Below are 24,475 nucleotides of genomic sequence, written 5' to 3'. Positions count from 1 at the left end.
GGGGTCGAGCGCCGCGCAGGCGCGCTGGCGGCGGCGCCTCTCGCGAGCGGAGGGGCCGTTGGGCTTGGCGGGGCGTGTCCGCACCCAATTCGCCGGGGGCGGTGCCGCCTCGGCCGGCCACCAATGGGAAGCGGGCGAGCGGCAGGGCGGGGGCGGGCGCCTCGCGCCTGCCCTGGGCGCGAGCGGGGCGGAGCCGTTGGGCGGGCGGGCAGGCGTCGGCCTGGCAGTGATGGCGGACGATGGGGACGGCAGGCTGAGGACTGAGGGGAGCAGCGACGGCGGCCGAGGGGGCGGGGGCGCGGGGGAGCCGCCGGTGGGCGGCGGGATGCTGCTGATCGTGGGGCTGCTGGCGCTGGGGCTGCTGGCGGCCTACCGGCTGTACTTGCGCTGGGGGACGCGGAGCGGGCCGGGGGGCGCGGCCCGGCAGAGCCAGGCCGCCGCTCTGCCGCGCATGAAGCGGCGGGATTTCTCCCTGGAGCAGCTGCGCGAGTTCGACGGGACCCGCAACCCCCGCATCCTCCTGGCTGTCAACGGCAAAGTCTTCGACGTGACCAAAGGCAGCAAGTTCTACGGGCCCGGTGAGACGCCGGGGCCGGGGGAAGGACGGGGAGGGGGGGTCCCTCGGCGGAGGCCGCCCTCCCGCCGCCCCTCGGTTGCCCGCCGCGTTTCGGGCGGCGCTGGCGGGAGGCGAGGGCGGTGCTGAGGGGGCCGGCGGGGATCCGCCGCGGCGGGCGTGCCCTGCCGCCGGGAGGCTCCGCGCTGAAGGCGCCCGGGCCCCCCGCCCCACCGAGGGGGGGGTGGGTTTCGGGGGGGCCTCGCTGTCTTTCAGGGCTGGTGGCCTCACTCGGGCCCCCGGGTTTATCTCGGGCGTCCAGCCCCGTGCTCGCTTGTCCCCACGCCTGATAGGGGCCGCCGGCTGCCTGCGGTGGTGGTGTCAGATGGGAGACAGCCGTGCAAACCGCGACCCCTTACCAGGCCGGCCGGCCTGCCTGCCTGGGGCCTAACGGTGGTTTTAAATGGTGCAGAACGGGTCTAGCTTCTGTTCAGGCTTCCAGTTTCTCAGTTGCCTAGATTTGGATGTGCAGTGCTTAATTTTTTTTTTTCTTCTGTCTTTTCTAGTAGGTTTCCCATGCACAACTGAGCAATGGTTCCTTCATTCTAGGTCTTGTGGTTCAGGAAGAAAGAAAAAAAAAAAAAAACACAACCAAAACAGCTGGTTACTTATTTAGGTGCAAATGCCATACTGAATATAAATTTTAATGAGGATAGGAGCATGCAGGGAGAGCTCAGGGACTGATACATTGCTACCATTGAGAAGAGTGCAGAAATCAACCCAATCTTTTAAACAGAAGGACAGACAATACAGTTCTCTGGAGCAGAAATGTATACTTAAAAGGTTCAGAAAAGTATGCTTCAAAGGCAATGTTATGTTTCCATATTCACATGTAGATTGTGAAACTGCAGCATGTTTTCTTGTAATAAACAATGTTCTTAATAATAAGGTGGATAAACTTACTAGTGAGTGCTGTGTTCACGTTTGATGCCAAAGGAAATGAGGGTTATGACTGCCGATAATTTTCTTCCTTAAACAATGGTGCTTTGGAAAACTTAATCTAATCAAATTATGCAGAAGTTTTCATAGTAGGTATGGCAAGTGTTCTTTTATGAGGGGTGGAGAAGAGAGAGGATACTTTCCCCCTTCTCCCCCGGAAATAGTTCAAGTTAAGTAATTATTATTATTTTTTAATCATCTTAGGTTACAAAAAGAAAAAAAATACACAACTGGCATGTTTCAAGTCTTTGGTTCTTACCAGGGAAGTGACAAGCAGTTGTACAGTTGAAATGGGCTAGTATTTTGTAACTCTTGTAACCCTCAAAGTTTGTGATACCAGTTGCAGAAATTGAAACTGCCATATTTGAATTAAAATGCTTTTCTGACTGGGTACTGTAAAGGTTAACAATGGAATCTAAACTACCTTGCCATGCCTTGTTTTGTTTTATTGACCAGTAAAGCTGAGAAAATGCAGTCTGGTATGTTGCAGCTTTCATGACACTTAATGGGGCCAGTTCTTTTGTCTCCCTTACTTTAGGGGTTTTTAAACTGAGACCTATGGGCTGATGGAAAATGCAGGTACTACATGCTACATGAAACTTAAAACACCAGTAAACTGACAGATTGTTTTGTAAATTATTCCATGAAATAATAGTGAACCATAATCGAAACGTTCACTTTAACTCTTTTGTGTATCAAACATAAATTAAATTTTAGACTCTCCACTGTAGATATCATCAGTGGTTCACATTGGCAACCGCTGGAGGTCTATTATTGTGAGGAAGCTAAAGCTTTAAGCACTAGGACATCAGTCTGTTTTTTTTGATAACTGGCAGCAGCTGGTTTCCCTAAAGCAGTGCTTCCAACTTTTTGTGGAGAGGAAAAAAGACTTGCTCCCCCCACCCCACCCCACCCCCCCCCCAGCCCCATGGTGAAAGATTGCTTTTTTATAACAGAACTGACATTATCTTTGTCTATCACGTCTGTTACTTGGAACCATACCCATTAGGATAGTGATGCCCAACCTGTGCATCATCGGCTGTGTGCTTTCTGTGAAATGTGTTGATTTTTGAATTGTGCTGATGTGGTTTCCCCTGTACAGATGCATGTTGGGGAACATTTTCTTGCAACTGTTTTGTGGCTGAAAAGAAAAAAAAGCTAGTGGTTGGTTTGCAGGCCTTAAAAGATCTGAGAAAAGTTAGATGGAAAAGTCTTCTACAGCTGGTTGAGACATTTTCAGAAAGACTTCAGTCAGAGCAGCCAGATGTCCACAGTTCTCTTGGTGATTTTATGCCTTATAGCTGGAGTATAGCAAGAGCAAAGCATACCAACAAAGCCATGGCCAAATTTTGTTTAACAGAAGAAACAGTTGAGGGCCCTGGCTTTGCTGACATTGCAGGCTCGGACTGAGAGCCTTTTGTACTTTGTTGAGGTACTGATGCAAAATAATGCTTCAGCTTTGAAGGCAGCAAAAAGCATTGGCTGAGGGCTCGCTATCAAATCTTAAATATGTCTTGACTGCTAGGTTGATGTTGAATAACGTGGCTGTCTCAGAAGGCTTCTGATGTCTTGAAATTAAGGTCTGGGCTTTTTTTCCTTCAGTGTAGTTTGGATGCAAAGGTGTTCCTTATTTTTCTACTTACAAGAGAAGTCTAAAAATGCACAGAATTGTCATCTAGTCCACATTTTTGTCCAGTAGTTGAGATTCCATTAAAATTCCCCTCGAGCTTCTGATTTTATTAGAAGCTCTCTGGGTTTTAAGTTTTCATCCCCTGAATCCTGTTATACTTTGGTCAGTTGCATTAAAGAGGTCTTTACATACATACAGTTATTTTTAAAAATTGATAGACTGTTGAAGTCATCATTTCAAACAGCCACAACTGAAAACTTCAGTCTCTTGAACATTTAATTGAAATGTTTTCCAAATTTTGGGGGTTTTCTCATGTTGTCTTCTAAGCCTTCCACAATTTATCTTTGGTATGTCTAGTGCATTTTAGCTGAGAACAAGGAAAGGTTATATCACACATTTAACTGTCTGGGCCTCCAAAAATCACTTTGCTTACACTGACCTCTTTATTTAAAACTTTTCTTGCCAAGTTGTTTTCCGAAATGCTGCTTCCTGGGATAGTCCTCTGTCCTGCAAGTATACCCTTTGTTTCAGCACTTCACTTTTAGTTGTATTAAATACCACCTCTGTTTGTGCCCAAATGAGTAAGTGTCCTAGAATGCTTTGCTTGTTTATTAATTTTAATTAATTACCATTTCCTTTATCACCCGCAAACTCTAAAAGAAATAAAGTAAACAATTAGCGGCTCACTATTAAAGATACCGTATAACCAGAATTTCAAAGAAGCTGTTTTGGGGGTGATTTCCCTATCTGTAATCACATCTTGAGACTTTGAGTCTAATGATTGATACCTTTAGTGTGGGCTGTGTTGGTTTTATATACATATAATGAGAGACAGTTTTTACTGTTTCATGTATTGCAACATGAAGTTAAACGTTTGTTTGTATCAAGACTCTTGGTAGTTTATTGTCAATAGAAGGGCATAATAGGAGTTAAAGTAATGTTAGCAAATCTTAGTATTAGCGTTTAAATTGGCATGCCAAGATAATGCTGTAAACAGGTTTTGCTTAACTTACAAAATACTTTGTGCAGTTATGAAAAATATACAGCTTTGAGCATGACAAGGCAAGATTATGTGCAATCCAGTGTATCCAACTATTCCATGTCACTTCTTGGTTCTTAATATTTCATGATTTAAAAAAAAAAAAATCCATTTCCTGACTTTCCTTTTCTGCAATACATTGTCACTGTCAACTCATTTCTCATCCCACTCTTGTCTTTCAAAGTGTCATGGAGATTTCTGCTTTCCAGGTTGCAAGGAGGAATAGATTAGGTAGTAATAGTTCCTTCCATGAAAAATTTCCATTGTAGTTCATTTTTCATGAGGGGAAAATTACCTTTATTTCATGTTGCAAATCCAGTTAAGAATTGTGATTTCTGATGTTAAATACTTCAAAAAAATCTGCAGTAAAGTGCTGTCAAATTTTCCAATTATTTGTGTAAAAATAATCTGATACTGTTAAACTTCATTTGGAATTGAGTGCTGTAAACTTCATGTGTCTCTATTTAAGTGTTGGAGGAGGGACATCATGTATGTTTTGTCTGGAGAATTCTGTTAAGGGTGGCCTTATCTTAAGAACACAACAGGCCAAGGGTTTACAGATAAGTGCAGAGGATAAGGCTGGGGGGAAAGAAGTGCTTCCTGCAAGATGTGTATCTTCTGTGTGTTTTTGATGTTTGTCTGCTCTTTGGTGTCTGTGTAACGGAGGTGTCTCTCATCCCAGCAACTCAGCTTTTCAAAGAAACAGCATTTCTGGATAAAGAAGTTCCTACTAAAAGTAGTAAAACTAAAAAGATGTATACATGCATATTGGCGAGAGAGTGTTTCCTTACTTCTGATTAAAGGGAGTAATGTCCTTGCCAGCAGAATGAAGGGGTTGCTCTAAGCCCTCAGTCCACATTCATGGGGAGTGGGGACCAGTAAAGTGGTTTTCTGCAGGAATGTGCATCGCTGTCTCCTCCTCTGCTTCTGCTTTGTGTGTCTGTCAGCTCTCTTCCCCCCCCTCCCCTTTTTTCAATAACCTGAATATATTCCTTAAAACTTGAACAATTGTGTGTTTGATTAAAAAGTCTCTGTAAATCCATAGTTCCTATTTAAACCATTCAGGTTCCAGTCACCTGAGGTTTGAGGGGCCTGATCAAGCAGGTTATGCTCAAAGCAAGATATATCAGGATGTGATAGTGGCATCATCGGTAGTGACATACAGATGTTAAATCCAGTACGTAGCAGTGTAGCTCTCTTCCATTTAATCAAAAACCTGGCCAGCATTGTTTGCCTTATTATGAAATAAACTAGTGGCCAGAGAACTTCTCACTAAGGCGAGATGTGGGATCTAGGTCCTCTTCAAGTATGGAGCTGTCTTCCAGGAATCTCCTGACTACTGAATCATGGGCTCTCCTAGCAGCGCTCGTTGTCTGCTCTTTTAGTTGAAATTGGGTCATTGATTCTTGCACTTTTTTCACAAACTTAAAAAGAAAGTAAGCAAAAGAGAGAGTGAGGCCCTCTGGTCCTGTGCCTAAGAAGTCCGGTTTAGACCCCTCTTTCTAAGCAGTTCCTATCTTAGCATGTAAACTTTGTGGATTGCTCTCCTAAGAACATGCAAGTTGTGACTTAAAATTGACCCACATCTTTCCTTTCATGTAAATCTGGACCAGTGAAGTTAAAATTATGTCACCTTGAATTCCCAGTGACAAATGTTATTAGAAAGCTTCTGCTTTCAAGCTGCATCTCAAAATGGCTTTGTCTAATTTGTAGCTTTTTCATTCCCTCATAAAAGATGCAACACTGAACAAACACTTGTCAGGATTCAGACAGAAAATTTTAAACAGACAGTGGAGATTTCGCTTTGATTTGGAGTGGAAAAGGTAGACTAAGTGGTAGAATAGTGCAGCTGTCAATAATTTCGTGGTCTGTCTCTCTTTGTTCCTTTAACTTATATTAAAGGAGAGATTAGTCTTTATTCTTGTCTGAGGTTTAAGAAACGTTGTCCATGAATTTTTACGCTTCAGACAAAACTAGGTTTTATTTGCAGTGGCTCCATGGAGCCCACAGATGTGAAGAACATCTGGTATGCTTTGCATATTTGGTGATTGCTTGGAATTGCTTTTTCACTGCTTGAAGAAACCAAAGCTGGTTTAAAACTGAACCTTGTTAACCTGTGTGGGCTCTTCAAAGACCTTGCATGGGCCTGGTGAGAATGAATACTGTTCTTAGATTACAAATCACTTCATTAGATAGAAAGTCCACACGTGGCTATCTGTGGTGCAGTCCCTGTGCTGACATTGGAGCAATCCAAAGTTCAGTGTACAGTGTTAGCCTTCGTTACTAGTCTTGGAGCAGTAGTTCGGGATGTTCTGCAAACCTAGGATAGAATATCTACTCAAAAAGTTGAACACCAGCATAGGTTTTGCTGGGGGAACTATTGGCCAAACAGGTTGAAAATTGAAACACATGCTGCTCCGAGATCCGGTTTAGCCTGTTTGGGAGCAAGTGGCTAGAAGCAGTGCTTCCAAATAAAAACTTCAGCTTGGACAGCTTTGTATCTCAATTTTTTAAATACAATGCTTTAATGTTAAATTTGTTTTTCCTCGCCTGCTGTTGTTTTAGGGTGGCTGCAAAGAGAAACTAAATCTTCATTTGAGAACCAAAACAGGGCTAGGAGATGCAGAAATCCTGAGTGCAGGAATTGGAAAAGTATTTTTACTGGCTGCAGAGACTTTGATTTTGCCAGCTCTCAAGCTACCCAGTTCATTTGTGAATAAAGATGAATGTCAGGCTGGAACAAGATGTCAAGGCGGACAGATTTTTAACTGGATTCTGAAAGAGAGGATCTGTAGGTGGTAGGCTGCAACATTTTGCATGCATTATAGGTTAGAGAAGGGCATACTTTATACAAGGTACGAATTATAAGGTAAATGAGGACTTTATACAGAAGAAAAAGGCAGTGTATGAATGTGGTGCTATAGATGTGAAGATACAAAGGCCAATATGCCGACTTGATAACTGTTTGGTCTCGGTGCTAAAATAAACACAGGCTCTGAAACAAAGTGTTTTTAAAAGTGAAAGCAAAGATGGGAAGAAGAGCATTCTTCAAGGAACAAAGTTTTCCTTGATGTAAAGCTCATAGCTGCGTATAGGCAAGTAACATGTAGCAGACATGTTTTAATGGGTTTTGACACTTCCCTGATTTCCCTTTTTGTTGATGCGAGATGCCAAATTGGAGTGGGAGGAGAATTTTGGGGGATACAGCAAAAGAGACCCACTGAAATTTTGTGATAGCGTATTAAAAAATGTTTGGTGTACATACCTATGCTAATAGCATCTCTTTGCAATCTCTTCAGCATGTATATCATGTCATGGTGCAATCAATTATTTAGAACAGGAGCCAGGCTAAATAGGTAGGCAGACAAAAGGAAAGAAAAGGAGGGCTCTGGGTAGGGCTTGCGGAGTAAATTGCATCTGGTCATGAAAGAGCTCTGTGGGAGAACGTCTAGGGTTGCGCTAATGTCTGTCCCTCAGAATCATGTTCTTGAAGCTCATTTTCTCCCTAGGCTTCTCTGTGCTGGCACCTTTCTGGATGCTTCTCCAAGCGCAATGAAATCTGATACGCAAAATATCTTTTTAAGACTGTTGCATCAGTATTTATATAAAAGTGAATAATAGGCATGGGCTTATAGCAAAACCCCAGACCTGCATATTCTATATTGGTATAAAATACTGTACTTAATCTCTGTGTAGAAGAATCTGAATGGAAGTTTTAAATCTTGACACAGATCGCTCATACTGAGATCTCGGAACTTACGCTTTAGCAGCCCTACAACTAAGGTGAAGCCAGGCTTGCACTTCTTTTTAAATAATCATAATTCAATATTTGCCTTTTGGTAAAGGATTAAACAATGGGACATGTTTCTAAGTTACGTTTGCAGAGCTGGAATTTGAGATGCTGTCTACCAAGTCCAAAGGCTGGTTTTTACCAGTTAGCATTCTTTTGAGTGCTTGGACCTGGCTCGATGGTTTCTCTGTGACTCCTGAGTACTTCTCTAACATGTAACATGGAATGATAACATTTAAATTAAATTTTAGAAAAGAAAATAATAGTATAAAAGCATCTGACATTACAATATGCTTGCAGAAATTTTTCATCAGTAAACTTAATGCAAACTGGTACATTCTTAAAGCATTCATGCTTTCAACTAAGTATTTTATTGAGACATAAAGATGTTCAGGGCTTGATACTGATAAATGTAATGTAATTCTCTTTTTAATAGAAATAATTGGAATCAAGCTGGTGGACCAAGAGGTGGCATCTCAGCAGGTGCTGTAAAACTCCATAAAACCACTAAATGCAGGGTAGAAGGGCAGGGGAACAGTGTGCTTCTCTAACTCCAGTTAGCCAGAATTTTGAAAATGCATTATGCAAATAACTAGCAGTCTTTATGGAAGCATTTGTTTTAAACACTTCAGAGAAAGAAAAGCTGGGGACAAAATACCGTTGGGAGGGGAAGTTAAGTGCAATTTATAATTACTCTTAAGGATTTACTGATTGTGTGTGGTCTTTGGAAGAGCTGTTTATAGCTCCTGTGTTCTGCATTCAGAACATCAAAAACAAGATCACTTGAATCATAGCTATTTTGGAGCAAAGCAAGATTGTTTGAAGCAGCTCTATGTTACGTTGCAAACGATGCCCATTACTACCTCCTATACTGTTTCATGGGAAGCGACTGAGCATGCAAAATTCATAGGTTAAATATCTTGGTATGGGATTGATTTCAGTCTCTAAATCCTATTTTTCAGATAAACATCTAATTCAGAATACAAATAGGAAAAGTAGAGTTCACAAGCCCTCTTGACTTTGTTTCTTTTAAGTAGCATAAATGTAGTCCATGATCCCAGAGGTAGTTATTGTGAATGTAGTTATTGTGAATGCCGTTCCTGGAGCTAAAGATCTGAAACAATGTGCATAAAGATGCTGTTGATCACTATGGTTGTCTCTTACGGCCAGATTTGTACAGTGTAAGCTTCCAGCTGATAGTTCATTCTCTGATATGTACTTCTTGTGAAACTTTGCTTTTAAATTGGTTGGTTTATTTCCAGAGAGACAGGGGAATTGTCTTTGGCATACAAGACACCCTTCTGTTCTCAGGTTTGACTGTAAGCGACTTACAATGCCAAGCACTCTGGGGTGGAGAGAAGACACCAGTTCTGGTGAGGACGTAGTTTCTTCTAATCCATATGGTACTCAGGTTCCCTGCCTCAGGAGTTCTTCCTGCTGCATTCACCCTCTGTCTCAACCCTGAAGTCAATGCCCGGCAAGAGCAGATAGGTGTGGTGGCTGGAGCAAGCGGCCTGGGAAGAAACCAGCCTTTTTGAATGATTCCCTGTGGCTCGTCCTGGTGCAGAAGAGGTCTGAGGTGCTACAGCAGGCAATAGAGGGGGTGAAGGACAGTGTGTTGCCACTTGCTTGTGTTCAGTCTTGCCCATGGGTGCTGCCTTTTCTTCAGGCTGACAGCCACTGTCGTCTTCTGAGAGGTAAGCCAGAGATGGGTTCTGGCCTATTTATCTTCAAGTAGCGACCACTCTTTTTAATGCCTTGGGCATTTCCCTGTTGCTTAGCTGCTGCAGCTTGTGCAGAAAATTTTAAAGTGTTGCCTTTTTTGTTTTGTTTTAATTGAGCTGAATTAAGGTATTTGGTTTTAGGTCAAGAAAATCTAAGATAACAATATGCTTAAGTTCTTTAGATTAATTAAAATTTGGGAAAGCCAGTTACGAACCTCGTCCTGAAAGTTGTTGATTTGCAAATCATCCAGTTCTCTTTGCAATAATATTTTTTGGGGGTCGTTGCTCAAAATTTTATTAGCATATTTGTGCTGTTTGGCATCAGTCAAAAAGCACAAAAGAAGTAGTTGCTTTACATTCTCAACACAAAGATTTGTGCAGTTTTCAAGAACAATACAGGATAGGTGTATGGGTGGTCTGCTGCCCAAAACAAATGAGGTTATTTCCACGTAAGTAAGAAATGTGTCAAAAGACTCACCGTCTGTCACATGTGTAGAAGGTTGTGGTGATTCTGTAAGTGAAGTGAAATTATTAATTAGCACTCTTAAGTTGTATTTATTGATAAAATTCAATGGATTTCTAATTAAGGTGTCTATGCAATCTGCTTCTATTCATGCCTGACTTGTAAATATTCTATGTTTTGCTTAATGGAAGTGCATTTCTTTTGAATTCCAGCGTCTGGTCCCTTTGGAATTTACGTCAACAGACTTGCATCAAATGACAGGGATTTTTCCAGATATCCCTTCAAAGCTATTTTCCTGGTTCTGCTTCTCACAGCAGACTTTATCTCCTAGTGACACTTAAGATTTAACTGCAATGCTGTCGAATGTTGAACGGCCACGGCATTGAAACGACTGCTGTTCCCATCACTGCAGGAGTTTAATGTATGGCTTTGGCAGACTATATAAGGATCTGAGATTGGTCGCCATAAACAAAGACTTGAAGGTATCACTTTTGTCTTTTTGTTTTCAGAGGGTCCATATGGAATATTTGCTGGCAGAGATGCCTCCAGGGGACTAGCAACTTTCTGTCTAGATAAAGATGCACTCAGAGATGAATATGATGACCTATCGGACTTAAATGCTGTACAGATGGAAAGTGTAAGAGAGTGGGAAATGCAATTTAAAGGTAAATTCTCAAATTAGCAGCACATCTTAAGCTTAAGGAAATGCTTTTCATAAAAATGACTGATTCGGGCTTGGGGCAGCTTTTGAAGAGGTGTTGACAGTAATGTTAATAATGCAATGTAACTTTCTTAGGAAAAGACCAGGGATTTCAGGCCTTTCTTCCATAGAGAGGATTCCACTATATCCCACTAGAGCTTTTTCAGCCTTTTAGTTTTACAAGAAAGCGGTTCTCTTCTCAGCTCTTCAGTGCAGAATTTCACTCTCAAATCTCAGTGTAGTTTAGCTGATGGAATTCCTGCTCGCAGGCCGTAGGCTTTGGGTGCCACAGAATCATGATTAGGACTAAGAGTTGTTTTGGCATGAAGGGTTGAACAAGTTTGTCTTGAAATAATTTCTCAAAAGTGTGGAAATACGCCTCTGGAGGGAGGGGGAGTAATTTTTCACATTAATTTAAATCAGAATAGGCCAAGGGAATTTGTGCCGGTTTTAATAGCAGCTTTTTCAGCCAGTGTGTGATAACGCTTCCCTGATTAGCTGTGGGAGAATTGAAACAAAGTACTCAGAGTAGAGAAAGTAGTGAGCAGCAATGGTAGCAAGATTGTTTGAGGAGGCTGAGCTTGCTGATAAATTGCCATCAGTTTCAGTGATTCAGGTTCAGAACCTGAGCGCGTAAGAGAAAAAGTGAGTTTGCAGCAGTGCAGGCTAACTAGCAGATGCAGCTGTATTTGATTGTAATGGAATCATAAATCTTTTTCAGAAAAATACGACTACGTAGGTAGACTCCTAAAACCAGGGGAAGAACCTTCAGAATACACAGATGAGGAAGATACCAAGGATCACACTAAACAGGAATGAACTTTGTAAACAACCAAAGTCAGGGGCCTTCGGAACTGCAACCTCTTATTCCCCATCACAGAATGTCCTGCATCTTTGGGTACAGTTCATCTGCTGCGAAAAACATTCAACAGGTTTTGTACGAGGAAAATAATAAACTCACAAATGAAGATTTGAATACTAGACATTATTTGTGCTGCCAAACTTTGTTGCAGTTTATTTGTAATGTCTGGTTAGGCTTCGATAGTGAAGAGGGGCCAGGGATTTAAAGGCAAAACTGCTATTCCTTTTTATCAGTAAGCTGAAGCCTTCAAGTAGTAGATATTACAAGCTCTCTAAAAGACGTGAGTCTTCAAGCTCAGTGGAAGGTTTGAATCTTGTTTCATATGTGTTTTCTCCTTCAGCATTAAAGAAAGACGTACTCATGTACATCAGCATCAGTAGCTTAGACTACTGAAACTGGTGTTAAAATGTGAATTTCCAATTTTGTTTTGTATGTGGGCGTTAGTAGCCCTGGCAGAATACTTCAGTTCTCTAAGAGAAGTCCATGTAGATTAGGATGGGGGTAAAATTCATCCTTTTCTCAAAAGGATTGGGTAAAACTGTTTCCTCTGCAACAGCTATTATCTGAAGCCTGCCTCTCCCCCCTTTTCCCAACCTCTAAATCAAATTGAATATTAATTGTGCCTTATTTCGCTTACATAGACTTGAATTGTTTTAAGGGACAGCCCCAAAATTGTGGTTTCATAGTCACTACGAGCAGCATTGAGACTGAAGTTAGAATGTTCTGTTGACTGGAAAACCTTGATGTTATTCTGTGTATAGAATGTAAAAGAGGAATACTCAGTGTTACTGCCATATGTTAATACTACATATACTTAAATTAGCATTGTGATGGCCAAATGCATACTCCCATGCTTCTTTTTAAGTAATTACACAAAAAAGTCACCCTTCCTCCTCTTCCAGAAGCTGCCTAACTTTTGGGAGCATAGCCTTCACACCCCTGTAGAGTGAAGGGGCCTGCGCGCGTGTGTATGTGTGTGTGTCTGTCTGAATGCAAGACTTGGGAGGGATTGTTTCTGCAGATATTGTAAATACAAGTTCCATTTTAATAAAGCATGTACAATACCAAATGTGCTGTCGGACTATGTGTAGCAGCTGTTAAGCGGAGCTGGAATATGGTGGAATACAAAGTAAGGGGAAGAAGTCTCAGCTATGAAACATCCACCACTATTAATGCTGGTTCCTTGTCCTCGTGGTGGGGTTTTTCCTTTGAGTCCCAGCTTTTGAAGAATCATGAAGACTTATTCAGGTAAGCTGTATTTAAGAGAATAAGCCTTTGCCAATGCATTTGTGGTGGGGGAAAAAGAAAATAAGTGATGTAAATAAAGGAGAAGCATTTTAGGAAATCACATAATGTACAGTAAAAGGAGTATGTCTCTTGGCACTAATAGGACAAGGCGGCTGGAGATCTGTACGCGGGTATCACTCAACACATTGTAGAAATTTCAGTGTCTGTTCTGCTAAAGTCGTAATGGTGATACCATGAAGTTCACGACTGGCAGCTTTGTGGCCTACATCTGTACCTCTGTTTGCAGATTTCATCTGTGATACCTCTACAGTAACAGATTTCTCTATATACATTCTGTTGAACTGTAAACTGTGAAATTCCAGGAACTTACTTCCTTTTTATTACTATTTGACTGAGATTTATATTGATGTAAATGAAACAAATAAACAAAAATCCTCCCTTGAATCATGTGTAACTCACGTGTCCTAGAAGGCAGGTTGAATTCTCTTCCTTGCATGTCCAAGCTTGGAATAGAATAGTTGTATCACGGCAGAAGTAAGAGAACTGGAGCTGTTTCTCCGTAGCAGTGAGGTGACACTTGCTGTCTGGACAACCAGATAAATATTTTTTCCTGGGGCTTCCACATAAAAACACGCCCACTCTGTGTTACAGCCTCTGCTGTACACAGTCATGGCTGGGGGTTCTCAACACTTACCGTGAGTTACTCTGCTCTTTGCTCATTACAGCTATTTGCGTTGCTACATCTGGCACAGCTATAGCGCTAGTAGTTTATCATGCTTGTATCTGCTTTATATAGAAACTCCTCCTGGAGAACTAAGAGTAGTTTTGCATATGCTGTGACTTCCTAACCCAAGTTTCCTTTCTTTTGCTGTAAGAAATGCAGTGAAGCTTAATCACTGTGAAGTTACATGAAGTTTTGTTGTGTTTGTTTTTGTTTTTTTTTTAATTGTTTCAAAAGAACAGTGCTCAGATTTTTACTTTTATGCTTGAGGATGGGTTGAACAGCAAGGTAAAGGGTAAAGGATGGGTTTTGCTTTGAAGCAACTTAATGGTAATGGTGAAGAATAGAAAACTGTCATCCTATGGCAGCCGTATGTTGCATAGACTTAATTCTGTATTTTGCTGTCTAGTGGATCTAAATTAGCCTCGTTCATCCTACACGCAAAGTCACTAGTGATTTAAAGCTGACAACCTAAAAAAAGTGCTTTAAAGCTTTCATTTTTATAAAAAGTTGACACATACAAAGAATAATTTGGAATAACATCAGAGCCATCAAAACTTCAGTGCAATTAATGTAATAATTTTACAGAGGCGTTCATCCTTGTAATATTTGTGTCAATCACTTGGTCAAAATTCACTATTAACTAAAATCACAGGCATACTGACAACGTGTTAAATTCTGTTTAAGCAACATAAGGGACTTGAAGGGAGTATTTCTCATCTTTAGAAACAAAGTGCATTTCAGCTTTAATATATCGCTTGTTTTCCTAGGCTAGACTTACTGTTCAACTAGTTTGAGTAGTCATTTGTTTTGACACTTCTGCCTCATTTGTACACTGCTTCCCAAAAAATGCTTTATTGTGGCAGAAAATCTATTTTTAAACCTTCTTGATTAAAAAAAAAAAAAAAATAAACGTACCATGTTGTTACTCGATCTGAGCATCTTGAATTTCCACCAAGGACTGAAGAATTATCCTTTCATGTGCTTGTATTTGGTTGTATCTTTTTATTGAGCTAGGTCTACTTTTCTTTGGCTAAGGCTTAAATTTTCTAGCCTTTAGAGTCAGACACAGCACGTAAAAGCAGTTCGGCATGCTGCTTCTGGTCTTGCTTCACTTTAAATATCTTAGTAAAATCAAACCGATTTTGCAGGAAGGAAAAAAAATACATTAGAAAATAGCTTAGAACCATCTTCATCGTAAAGGTCAAGGAATAGTTAAACCTTACTTATGCTTTAAGTCTCTTTTATAATTGTTTTTTCTACAGTAAGAGTTTGTTGGGTTTTACTTCCTCCAATGGTACAAAATATTGATCAAGACCTCGTACTTTGAATATAATGGTCTTTCTGGCTCTGCTTTGGGACTGGTTTTATTTTTTTTAGGACAAAGGTATGTAGTTTTTCATGAAGTGTAACTCCTGAATTCAGCAACTCAGCACTGAAATGTTGCTGGAGTTCATTTATTAAGCTCAGAGTGTGTTTGTGATGAACTCCTGTGGTGTTGGAGTCCTTCCTGCAGTCGGGGTTCTGTCCCACTCTGATGTTGCAGACTGAAGCGGAGGCTGTGGGGAAAAACCCCACCATGGTTGTCCTCTGCTCTGTCAGGCATGAATGGAGTGATGCAATTGCAGCTGTAGATTGGGCTATTTACTCCTTTGCCTACTTAACACTAGTAATAATATAACTCTGGCCTTGAAGGCTTACTTAAATATGGAAACCAAATAATTAAGTATGAACATTGCTGGCAAATCCTTCCACTGGCTTCTAATTTATAGTTGAAGGTGAATGTTTACTACTAACAGCTATTCACAGATTGCATTTTAAGCTTGCGTTTGATAGAACGTGCTTGCCAAGGTTGGTTCAAACGCAGGTGAAAGGTTGTTTACCTGAAAACTTTTAAAAAACAAACAACCAAACAAAAAAAAAAAAAAAAACAAACCAAACACAAAACACCAAAACAAACAAACCCAAAGTGTTCCTCACCCTTTCTCTTTGGGAATTCTTGTGGGTTTGTATTTTTTCCTGTAGCAGAAGGCAGTATCTTTAATGTGTTTCATAGAGGTCCAGCCTGGCACTGCAACCTTCCTGCAAAATTCATGAACAAATCAAATTCTCCTTGTTCTGGTTCCAAAGTTTACTTGGTTGGGTTGTTGTTTTTTGGGGGTTTTTTTGTGACAATCATGTTTTACTGATGTGTCACATCTTCTAGGTAACTGGGCAAAGCCTACCAGTGTACACTCTGTAAGCATCTAAAAATAAAGCCTTTTTGGAGGTGAAGTTCCAGTGACAAGTCTGGATTTGTCACCTGACCACAAGCCTTCAATTACTGTTTGTATATAAACTCCCTTTTCTCTTGCCTGGCTCCGGCCCCCATGCAGTCTGCTCCTTACAGGTAAACATTAGTCTCTATCAGGAACAAGAGCCATCATCTTCCCTTCTAAAAAGCCTTTAGAATCCAGCGTTTTGAGCACGACAAAAGAAAAATCTTCTTGAGTTGAGGCAGGTTAGTGTTTTGAAGTACTGGCACAGTCATTTCTCAACAGAAGAAATGAAGACAAACCTAAACAAAAATTTATGGCTCTGCAAGAGGTATGCCCATTATTGAAAGGCGATTAACCGCTTTCAGCCACACAGAGCAGCAAGCAGCTTAGCCAGCAAAGGCTTTGGGGTTTATTCTAAAAGTCAATGGTTTTGTTCTCAGCTCTGTGCCACCAGCAGTAATGGATGTATCGTTTTCTCCACCTAGCTGCAAGGGGAGAGAGGGAAGATTCAAGCCTGGGGGAGAGTGAAAGGGGATATTCCTGAAAGGCAGACAGAGCTGGGGACAGACTTGGGTGCTTTTCTGTCCACCTGTATAAAGGGGACACTGTTTAAGCGAGTAGCCCCACAGAGGGCAACAGGACAGACAGCAAGTAACATATTCACTCTCTGCTTTCAGCCGTATTTATCACTCACCCATCACATTTTTCTTTGACAAATACCCAGTCATATGAAAAAACCAAATCAACATCAAACTTCGTGAGACCTGGCTCATATTCTAAGAACGCCTTCAGCCTTGAAGGGGCTGGGTCTCGTCGATACCTTACTGCACCAGAGGCAACAGAAATTCACAGGCAACTCTACAGCATTACACTCTTTCACGTTTTTTCTTCACACTTTAGGGAGGGGGAAAAAAGTTGATATACAACACTGTTAGGGTTTTTTTTGTTGTTGTTTTTATAAAATTTGTCAAGATATCACAAAATTACACACACTAAAAGCGTAATCTGCACATTTTCCAATGAAAAAGTGAAAGGAAATATCTTAAATCTATTACTTGTATATACAATTTCAATCCAAATTTACATTCGCATCATTTTCTTTATAGCAAAAGGCATGGATCAAACACAGGATTGAGATGTGTCACTTCAGCATATTTATAGGATATTACTTAAAATATTGGTATGTGTTCATTTAAATTCATTTAGAACAGGCCACTTACAAAAGGCTCAATTTTGTACTGAAATTGTATTGACTGTTGGGAAGGCCACTGCTAACATCTGCTCCTTTACAGTGCAAACAGTCAGCATGTGTTTCATCCAGATTCACAAGACAGCGACTGAAAAAATTAATGGACTTGTTATAACCTCCGAGATCCGATACAAGTTTAAAACCCCATACGCGGCTGTGCAGGCAGTTAGGACACCTTCGTGGATTAAGGCATTTGTGCTAGACATAACTTTTTAAACTTTAAAAGTTAACGGAAGTCTTTTCTGCAGTAACTCACAAAAAGCTGAAATTCTTCTCACCTACCCTTGGAAGAGAGAAGTTACCGACTCAGGTCTTTTTGAGTCTTTAAAAACAAAGTAATGAAGTTAATAAGAAATTACAGCATATAAACATCCCCATCTTTCAGCTACAGAAATTGATTTGTATTCAAATAATCAAATAACTTACATTCAGTGAAACTGTATTTAGACCCGTTTGAAATTATTTAGGCTTAGCTAGCACAATTTAAGCAGAACTTCATTCAGATACTGCAAAATAAAGCAAAAAGTAAAATTTACAAGGAGTATTTTGTTTCCCTCCACACTCATTTTTATTACTTGAAATAGGGAGAAAAAAAAGATATTTTTTTTTAATTATGCATCTCCTGTTAAGAGTACTTCATAATCATAAGAGAATTCAAATGAAGACACCTCTCAAGCCAAGAATAATTTGAATAGTTTGCTACTTTAACACCCTGCACAAACTGTAGATACGGTATGTTAATTTAAGACATGACGAAATCAACAGATCCATTTTCCCCTGCGTTTTTCTGATGCTTGAGTTATTAAGAACCAGTACTGAAGGAAATACCTGCAAAACTATCCCAGTTATGTCCACTCAAACTCCATATTTAATAAAATACTAACTATGGAGACCCTGAAAAAAATAGAAACTACGTCTTTAAATAGAATCCAGAAATGCAGTTTCCTATATAGCTGCACATTCTCGAGTGTGCTTTTGCAGAAAAACATTCTTTTTTAGTAGTTAGATTCAAAAGCAAACCAATCCCATAAATCCTTCCTTTCCATTTAAAATTCTACATATAACGTAATCTTTTGCGCTTTGGTAAAATACAAATAATGGGAAAACCTGGATAAAGAAAGCACAGTAAATAACATGGGTATATCATACCTTTTTTTTAAGAAATATGAGCTGAAATGTAAGGCATCCCCAAAGTATTTTTTGCATATGCAAGGAATGCAGTTCTTTGTAAACAAAAGCTTGAGGAAAGCAATACTGAAGCCAAAGAATCTTCCCTAGGATCCTTCCGATGATCCCAAACCCAAGAACAAGTCTCCTAGGGGAAGCGTTTTGGAACTAAATCCTGTGAAAAAGAGAATCCAATCCTTTCGTCTTCCCATACGTGTTTAATCTTGTATTAGATTGGCTCGCCTTGAAGGTCTCCAAATTAAGAGTGATGTAAAAGTTGATTCTCAAGGGCACAAGCTCGTCTTAAGTCTATTTTTCTGGTACATCGCTTTCTATAGATTTTGTGGCAACATTGTTATGGCCTATGGATGCTTGCACAGTATTCCCACTGGTGACATTTCCCAGTGGCTGGGACTGACAGGCAGCTGTGGGTTTAGTGGCAAGAAGTGTTTTAGAAGAATTAGACTGATGTCTGCGATGACCTGAATCCTCACCTGTTATAGCAACCGGTCGCTTTCTGCCAGATTCTTCACTAATAGGAGGCTGAAAATAAACATTGGCAACAATGTCTTTCTGTAAGGCCACGTATTTGCCCTTACATATACTTACAGAATCAAAAAAGACAAGAGCGTTCCATAATTAGGCCTAGTAATCTTAGTTATTCACAACTCTCTGATGATATTCTAAAGCTTTCCTGGCCGTTTAGCTAGAAGTGCAAGCGCAGGACACATTAAGGACTTTAAACAGTCCTACAGCATTATTTAATCGTCACTGCCCAAATGTTTACCACAACTCCCAGGGAATGGAGGATTTTCGAGGGCGATGGTAACGTAGTGCACCATAACCTGGTTATGAAGAGCACCTCAGCACTACACTCTGGAATCACACAGTTTAAGAATTCAGCATTCTACAGGAAAGATACATTGAATTCGGCATATAAAGTCTCAGCAACGACAAAGCCTGTCACAGTTCATTAAGAAATGCCAGTTGGGCATTAATTTGTTTGCCAAATTCTTAAATGGTATAGAAAGTCATCAGTCTGACCAGATGACAAATAAGCTGGTTTTTGCTATTTGTTTCATTACACAATGAAAATGGATAAACACTTTTTCACGTTTTAGCCACAGCACCTCAGCACCATACTGTGGTTTTAAAAAAAAATGTTTAGAATAAAACTGCATTCTTCATTTGAATTTAATTTTTTTAATCATGCCTTTTCTAGTCATTGCCAGGATTTGTAAAGCTGCCTTTTTGTGAATGGAAGAACTGTTCTCAGTTTACCTTGCAGTAAAAATATTCATATACCGAATATTTATTTACAATAGGTATTGAAACTTACATCCACTCTGAAGTCCTCCAGTCTCTTGAATTTACTAAGGTATTCTTGCAGTTTGGGGTCAATGGCTGGAATCTTGTGCTGAGAGTATTTTAGATAAGCCCAAAATTTTTCCAGACCGTATAGCTGACCTAATAATGGAAAAAGATAATTTTACTAATTTAGCCAGGTCAGATTTAATTAAAAAATTATTCACTGGTAACTACATGTTTAAGAGAACTGTAAAATAAAAGGAACATGAACAAAAGCTGCTCCTGGGTTAGTTAACAAGGAACTGGGATTATCTCCCATCTCAAGTTACCCTGGTGTGAGCAGAGACAAGCCTATGATAATTACCAGCTTCGTAGTCTCTCTTTGTTTCTTCTTGGAAATCCTTGAATATTTCTTGCCTGAATTTCTTTTCTAGGCCATAGCTGTAAAATCTAAACAAGCATTCCAATCCATACCTGTAACAGAACAAAGAGGTACGAAAACCTTATACATACGCTCCTCATTCCTCAGAAGGATGCAAGTTTTCAGTCCCTCCTTGTATTTAAGTAAATGGATAGTCTCATTTCACCCTTCTCAAAAAAACACTTCCTTCTCACATCAATTTTTAATCCATCTATTGTTCTGAAACATCTTCACAAATAATCAAAACTGCCTTTGGAAAATCAGGTTTGTCCCATGGTTTCAACCTGGGAACTACAGACACTATCCGCACATACAAAATGAAGACAAACGCTTTCATGTTTTCAGTATGTTTGCGTACACAAACAGTTTCAACAAAAACCACACCCATAGTGGGTCGGACCAAAATCAGCCTCACCCACCATCAGTGCAAAACCCAAAGTTCTTCCAGCTCCCGCACACCCCAGCACCAGGGATTCTGGCTCAGTACTCAGTCACGCTCCGTCTTTGGCTGCCACACTGCCACCAGAGCTTCCTCAGGCCTCTAGATAGCTGGGACCTCCTCCTGTTCTGCATTCAGCTGCTGCCACCTCAGCCTCCTTTACAGCCTTCTGAAGTTTCTCCTGGTAAATGTATCCTTCAATAATTACCCTTGGATAATTACAGAGCATCAAGAGAGCTCAGAGCAGAGACAGAAGGTCTTACTAAAGCCACCTTTGCACCCTAGGGACTGTCACTCTGCAGTCTCAGACAATGTATCCGAACATCAGGATTTTCACAGCCAGTACTTCCTCACTTGGCATTCAAAACGTGGGGCTACCTTGTCTCTTTGGCTTAAAGAAATAGAGGTGGGGAGAACTGGGTGAAAGGAAGGGAATAATATCAAAGAGCTAAACGGGTACTGGTACTTTCCTTTGTGGTGGTTTTTCTGGTATTTTTGGAAGGCAAGAAGCCGTTTGAACGAGTCAAATGAGATTAAGAATGTCTTCACCTATGGAAGGAACAATCTTCTGAGTGTTAATATAGAGCTGACTGTTATGGTCAACAAGTTACTGGATTTTGCAGAATTCATGACCGATTACAAGTCAGGAAACGCTGCGCATTTAGCTATTTATCTGCAAAGCACACATATCTATCAAACAGATTTTTGGTATTAAAACAACTTACTCAAACTGGTATTTTAAAGGTTTACAAAGAGTCAAAGCCAATACTAAAAATGCTCACTTCAGATATACGTGAACTTCACAGTCATTAAAAAGAAAGGCAAGACCTCAGTTTTTAAATTCCAGGAAAAAATGAATACCTGTAGTGTTCTTTTGCATCATCTAGAGCCAGTTGTTTGAATTCTTCATACATTTTCTTGTTAAAGTGATCTCTCAGAAAAAAGGACCAGAAACGAAAAAGTGTGTTCATTTCTTGGGACTGGCCAATTCCCAACCGTTTCCTCTCTGGAAGAAAAAAGAAAGGAGAAAAAAAAAAACCCCAAACCGTATTTTTAACTTTTGAGCAGAATCTTTTCAAGTGCTTTTCCATTAGTAATACACACACAAGATCTTCCAGTAATTTAAGTTTAAATTTGAGGGTAATTTTTTTGTCAGGGAATGTAAAGTTAAATGGAAAGCAGAGTTCATAAAATAGAAGCATCAAATAAATTTTACTTTCCTTTCCCAAGAAAAATTAAGGATGAGGAACAATGCGGAGAAAACTGGTATCAGATGACACCTGTTAACTTCTACCTAAAATTTTAGGAAGCGCATTTAGCAACTTACCCATTAGACACCTTCGACGATACTTGTGGTACACCTGTTGAGTAAAGCCATTTTCCTTTAACAGTTCGTGAGAAGGATGCTGAAATTTTGGAAGAGAATTTGGGGTACACCCGTAACTTCCTGCTATTGGAGCTCCTTCTGAAGGCGAAGCATTGGAACTGCTGAAGAAAAAACAAAACAAAACAAAACAATGTATTTCTGTCCTATAAGCAGTGCTTTTCTAAATCAGTTTTCAACCATCCTGATCTATGCAAGAGCTGTCAGAATTGTACAGTCACCTGATGACCACTACAATGCATACCTGGGGCCACAGTCATCTGTTTTCTGGTGCAGATCAAGAAAATCAGATTCTGTGCTAGTATGTCAAAAACCAGGCAGTTTTGGATGGTGGTAATTAAACATTACTGTAATGCCTGATTTTAAATGACAACTTAAAGGCAAAATCACTCAAGTGAATATCAGTACTTCAAGTAATATTACTGCTACTGTGTCATGGATCAACAAACAACACTGAACATAGTCAGTCTAGCTGGCTTACTTCCAGATAGCCTTGTATTCTGTGTTTTTGTCTTTCTTCATGGCTCTTTTCTTGCTTCCACTGTATTTATAAATTGTCTTTTATCGCCGCCTATTTCTCCATTAGCACTGAGAACTAATGACACTGTGAACAAATTTTCTACAACAACAACAACTTTACCTCACAGAGGAAGTTCTTGGCCTGTGGTCTCTGGAATCCATCACCCAACCAACGTGGCATTCTAAGGGAGGATTTGTACTGTGTCGTGTTTTTCTTTTTCTTGGAGTCTAAGAAAGTAAATGAAGTATTTATTTCCCTAATTTCCTTTCATTCTTTCTCTGCATCTTAAAACAAAGTTCTAAAAATTTTATATTCTATCTAACACATTATAAAGTCACAACACTCCAGTTTCATAACCTAAAGATTAGTCTTATGTTAAAAATTAAAACCTTTAGATGTTACACTTTTTCAGCAAGGAATGTTACAGAGAAATCTCAGGAACCATTTTGTAGAAATCAAAAAGAATAAATATGATAAATATTTCGAAGATAAACAAAAAATACAAGCAATCAATTTTCTGTCTTTTTATGCTTGTTAAATCGTATGCACAGACATGAGTTTTATAGGCTTTTTCTGTTTTTAAAAAAAAAAAAAATTACATCTTTCCGTTTACCTTTATGTCAAAGGATTGTGCTTCTTTAACAACAGGGTAGAACCTGGGTGTTTTGTTGGGATCCTGTAGTCTTGGAGTGCGAGGTGTTCGCGGGGCGAAGCCAGGGTGAACACAGGGGGAATCTGGAACTGCTGTTGGCAGCGATCGAGCTATTGCTGCTGCTGGAGGTACTTCTACACTTGACAAATTGCAAGCCAGCTCCTGTGCTAAATCTGTAGGCAGGAAGAAGAAAACATTCATGTTCAAAAAAAATTAGGATTTCAAAACCTAAGCTCCCCTGGTATCTAGTATCTTAAAGGCCTGTTTCATTTCAAGTGAATTATGTCATCCCCAAAGGATAACCAAATTAACAAAAGCACTTGGTGTAGAAGCAGCACAAACTGCTCAAAACTATGAAATAATGTTTCAAGCACGTCTTTGCTAGAAAATTTAAACCAACTGCTTTATTACCTGCTTGTTCTTGTGTATCTACACTAGCAAAATAACGGAAAATAAACATTGGTGAAAACGTAACCACATTCTTGCTTTTTGGTGAGGTTGTGGGTTTAGTGAGGGGGTTTCCTTCAACTAGAAAGATGCTATTAGCATGTATCCTAGTAAATGTTAATACTACTGCTACATCAGAAATACCTCAAAAAGATAAGCTTTGGACATTGTGACTGCTCAGTAAAGTTATGATACAAGTAGTAAATTTTTCTAATCTCACTCGGCTCTATTCCTGTTTCCCATGAAAATACTGGTTTCTAGAAAGTGTTTCCCATCACTATTACTTTACACATTGTAAATGCCAGGTTACCAACACCAGGTGCTTTTTGTGTATGTGGTGACAACAAAATAGAACACTTGCCTATTGATGCTCACATATATGCTGAAAAGTACGAGTACCAGCTGCTTCTAATTCAATGGAAACCAGACTACTGATGAACAGTTGACAATTTCAAAAATAAGCAAAGAAAAAGCCCCTCAGACTGCTGACTGAGCCAAAATTAAAATATTACACAGGCAAAAAGAGCTAACACACCTACAAATTTGTTGCTTATTACAGAGATTAAGAAAAAAAATATGTATTACTTACCTTTCCGTAATCCTGGAGGTCCTGGAGGAACTTCTTGGGTTGGATCAGCAATTGGTTCCGGTGCAAGATTATCAAATTCTTCTTTACTAATGAGATTTAGCTTCTTAAAGTTCTCAATCTCTTGCTGAATTAAAGAAAGCAAATTGTAAACACAAAGCACAATAATGGATATCATCCTAAGAAACAGGTGAATTTCACAGAAGAGTAAAGAAGCAAACCAGAATTGACACACAACACAGATTTCTTTTAACGAAGATGGAAGGAGTCCCTAGCACACATTATAAAAAAGTTGCCATGAACACTGTATATAAC

General features: G+C 40.0%; 2 protein-coding genes across 2 annotated transcripts in view; one reads left to right on the top strand and one right to left on the bottom strand.

The window, feature by feature from the left end:
* The first annotated feature begins 202 nt into the window (after nucleotides 1-202).
* PGRMC2 (progesterone receptor membrane component 2) lies at nucleotides 203-13,396 on the top strand. The gene is made up of 3 exons (XM_082482144.1): nucleotides 203-578; nucleotides 10,708-10,863; nucleotides 11,620-13,396. Exons 1-3 carry the CDS (start codon nucleotides 230-232, stop codon nucleotides 11,715-11,717), a joined length of 603 nt encoding a protein of 200 aa, XP_082338270.1. The 5' UTR covers nucleotides 203-229; the 3' UTR covers nucleotides 11,718-13,396.
* A 3,501-nt stretch (nucleotides 13,397-16,897) lies between these two features.
* The window catches only part of LARP1B (La ribonucleoprotein 1B), a 33,095-nt gene continuing 25,517 nt past the window's right edge, over nucleotides 16,898-24,475 (bottom strand). The window contains exons 12-19 of the mRNA XM_082482145.1: nucleotides 24,164-24,287; nucleotides 23,089-23,300; nucleotides 22,596-22,702; nucleotides 21,899-22,059; nucleotides 21,433-21,577; nucleotides 20,076-20,185; nucleotides 19,743-19,870; nucleotides 16,898-18,946 (exon numbers count right to left, since the gene is read on the bottom strand). Of these exons, the coding sequence (XP_082338271.1) occupies nucleotides 18,713-18,946; nucleotides 19,743-19,870; nucleotides 20,076-20,185; nucleotides 21,433-21,577; nucleotides 21,899-22,059; nucleotides 22,596-22,702; nucleotides 23,089-23,300; nucleotides 24,164-24,287 (1,221 nt within the window). The 3' untranslated portion in view covers nucleotides 16,898-18,712. The remainder of the gene's footprint in view (nucleotides 18,947-19,742; nucleotides 19,871-20,075; nucleotides 20,186-21,432; nucleotides 21,578-21,898; nucleotides 22,060-22,595; nucleotides 22,703-23,088; nucleotides 23,301-24,163; nucleotides 24,288-24,475) is intronic.

This window comes from Vanellus vanellus, assembly GCF_965231255.1.
Source record: "Vanellus vanellus genome assembly, chromosome: 4".
NCBI lineage: Eukaryota > Metazoa > Chordata > Aves > Charadriiformes > Charadriidae > Vanellus > Vanellus vanellus.
The sequence above is the reverse complement of the archived record's forward strand: the minus strand, read 5'-3'. Positions and strand labels throughout refer to the sequence as shown.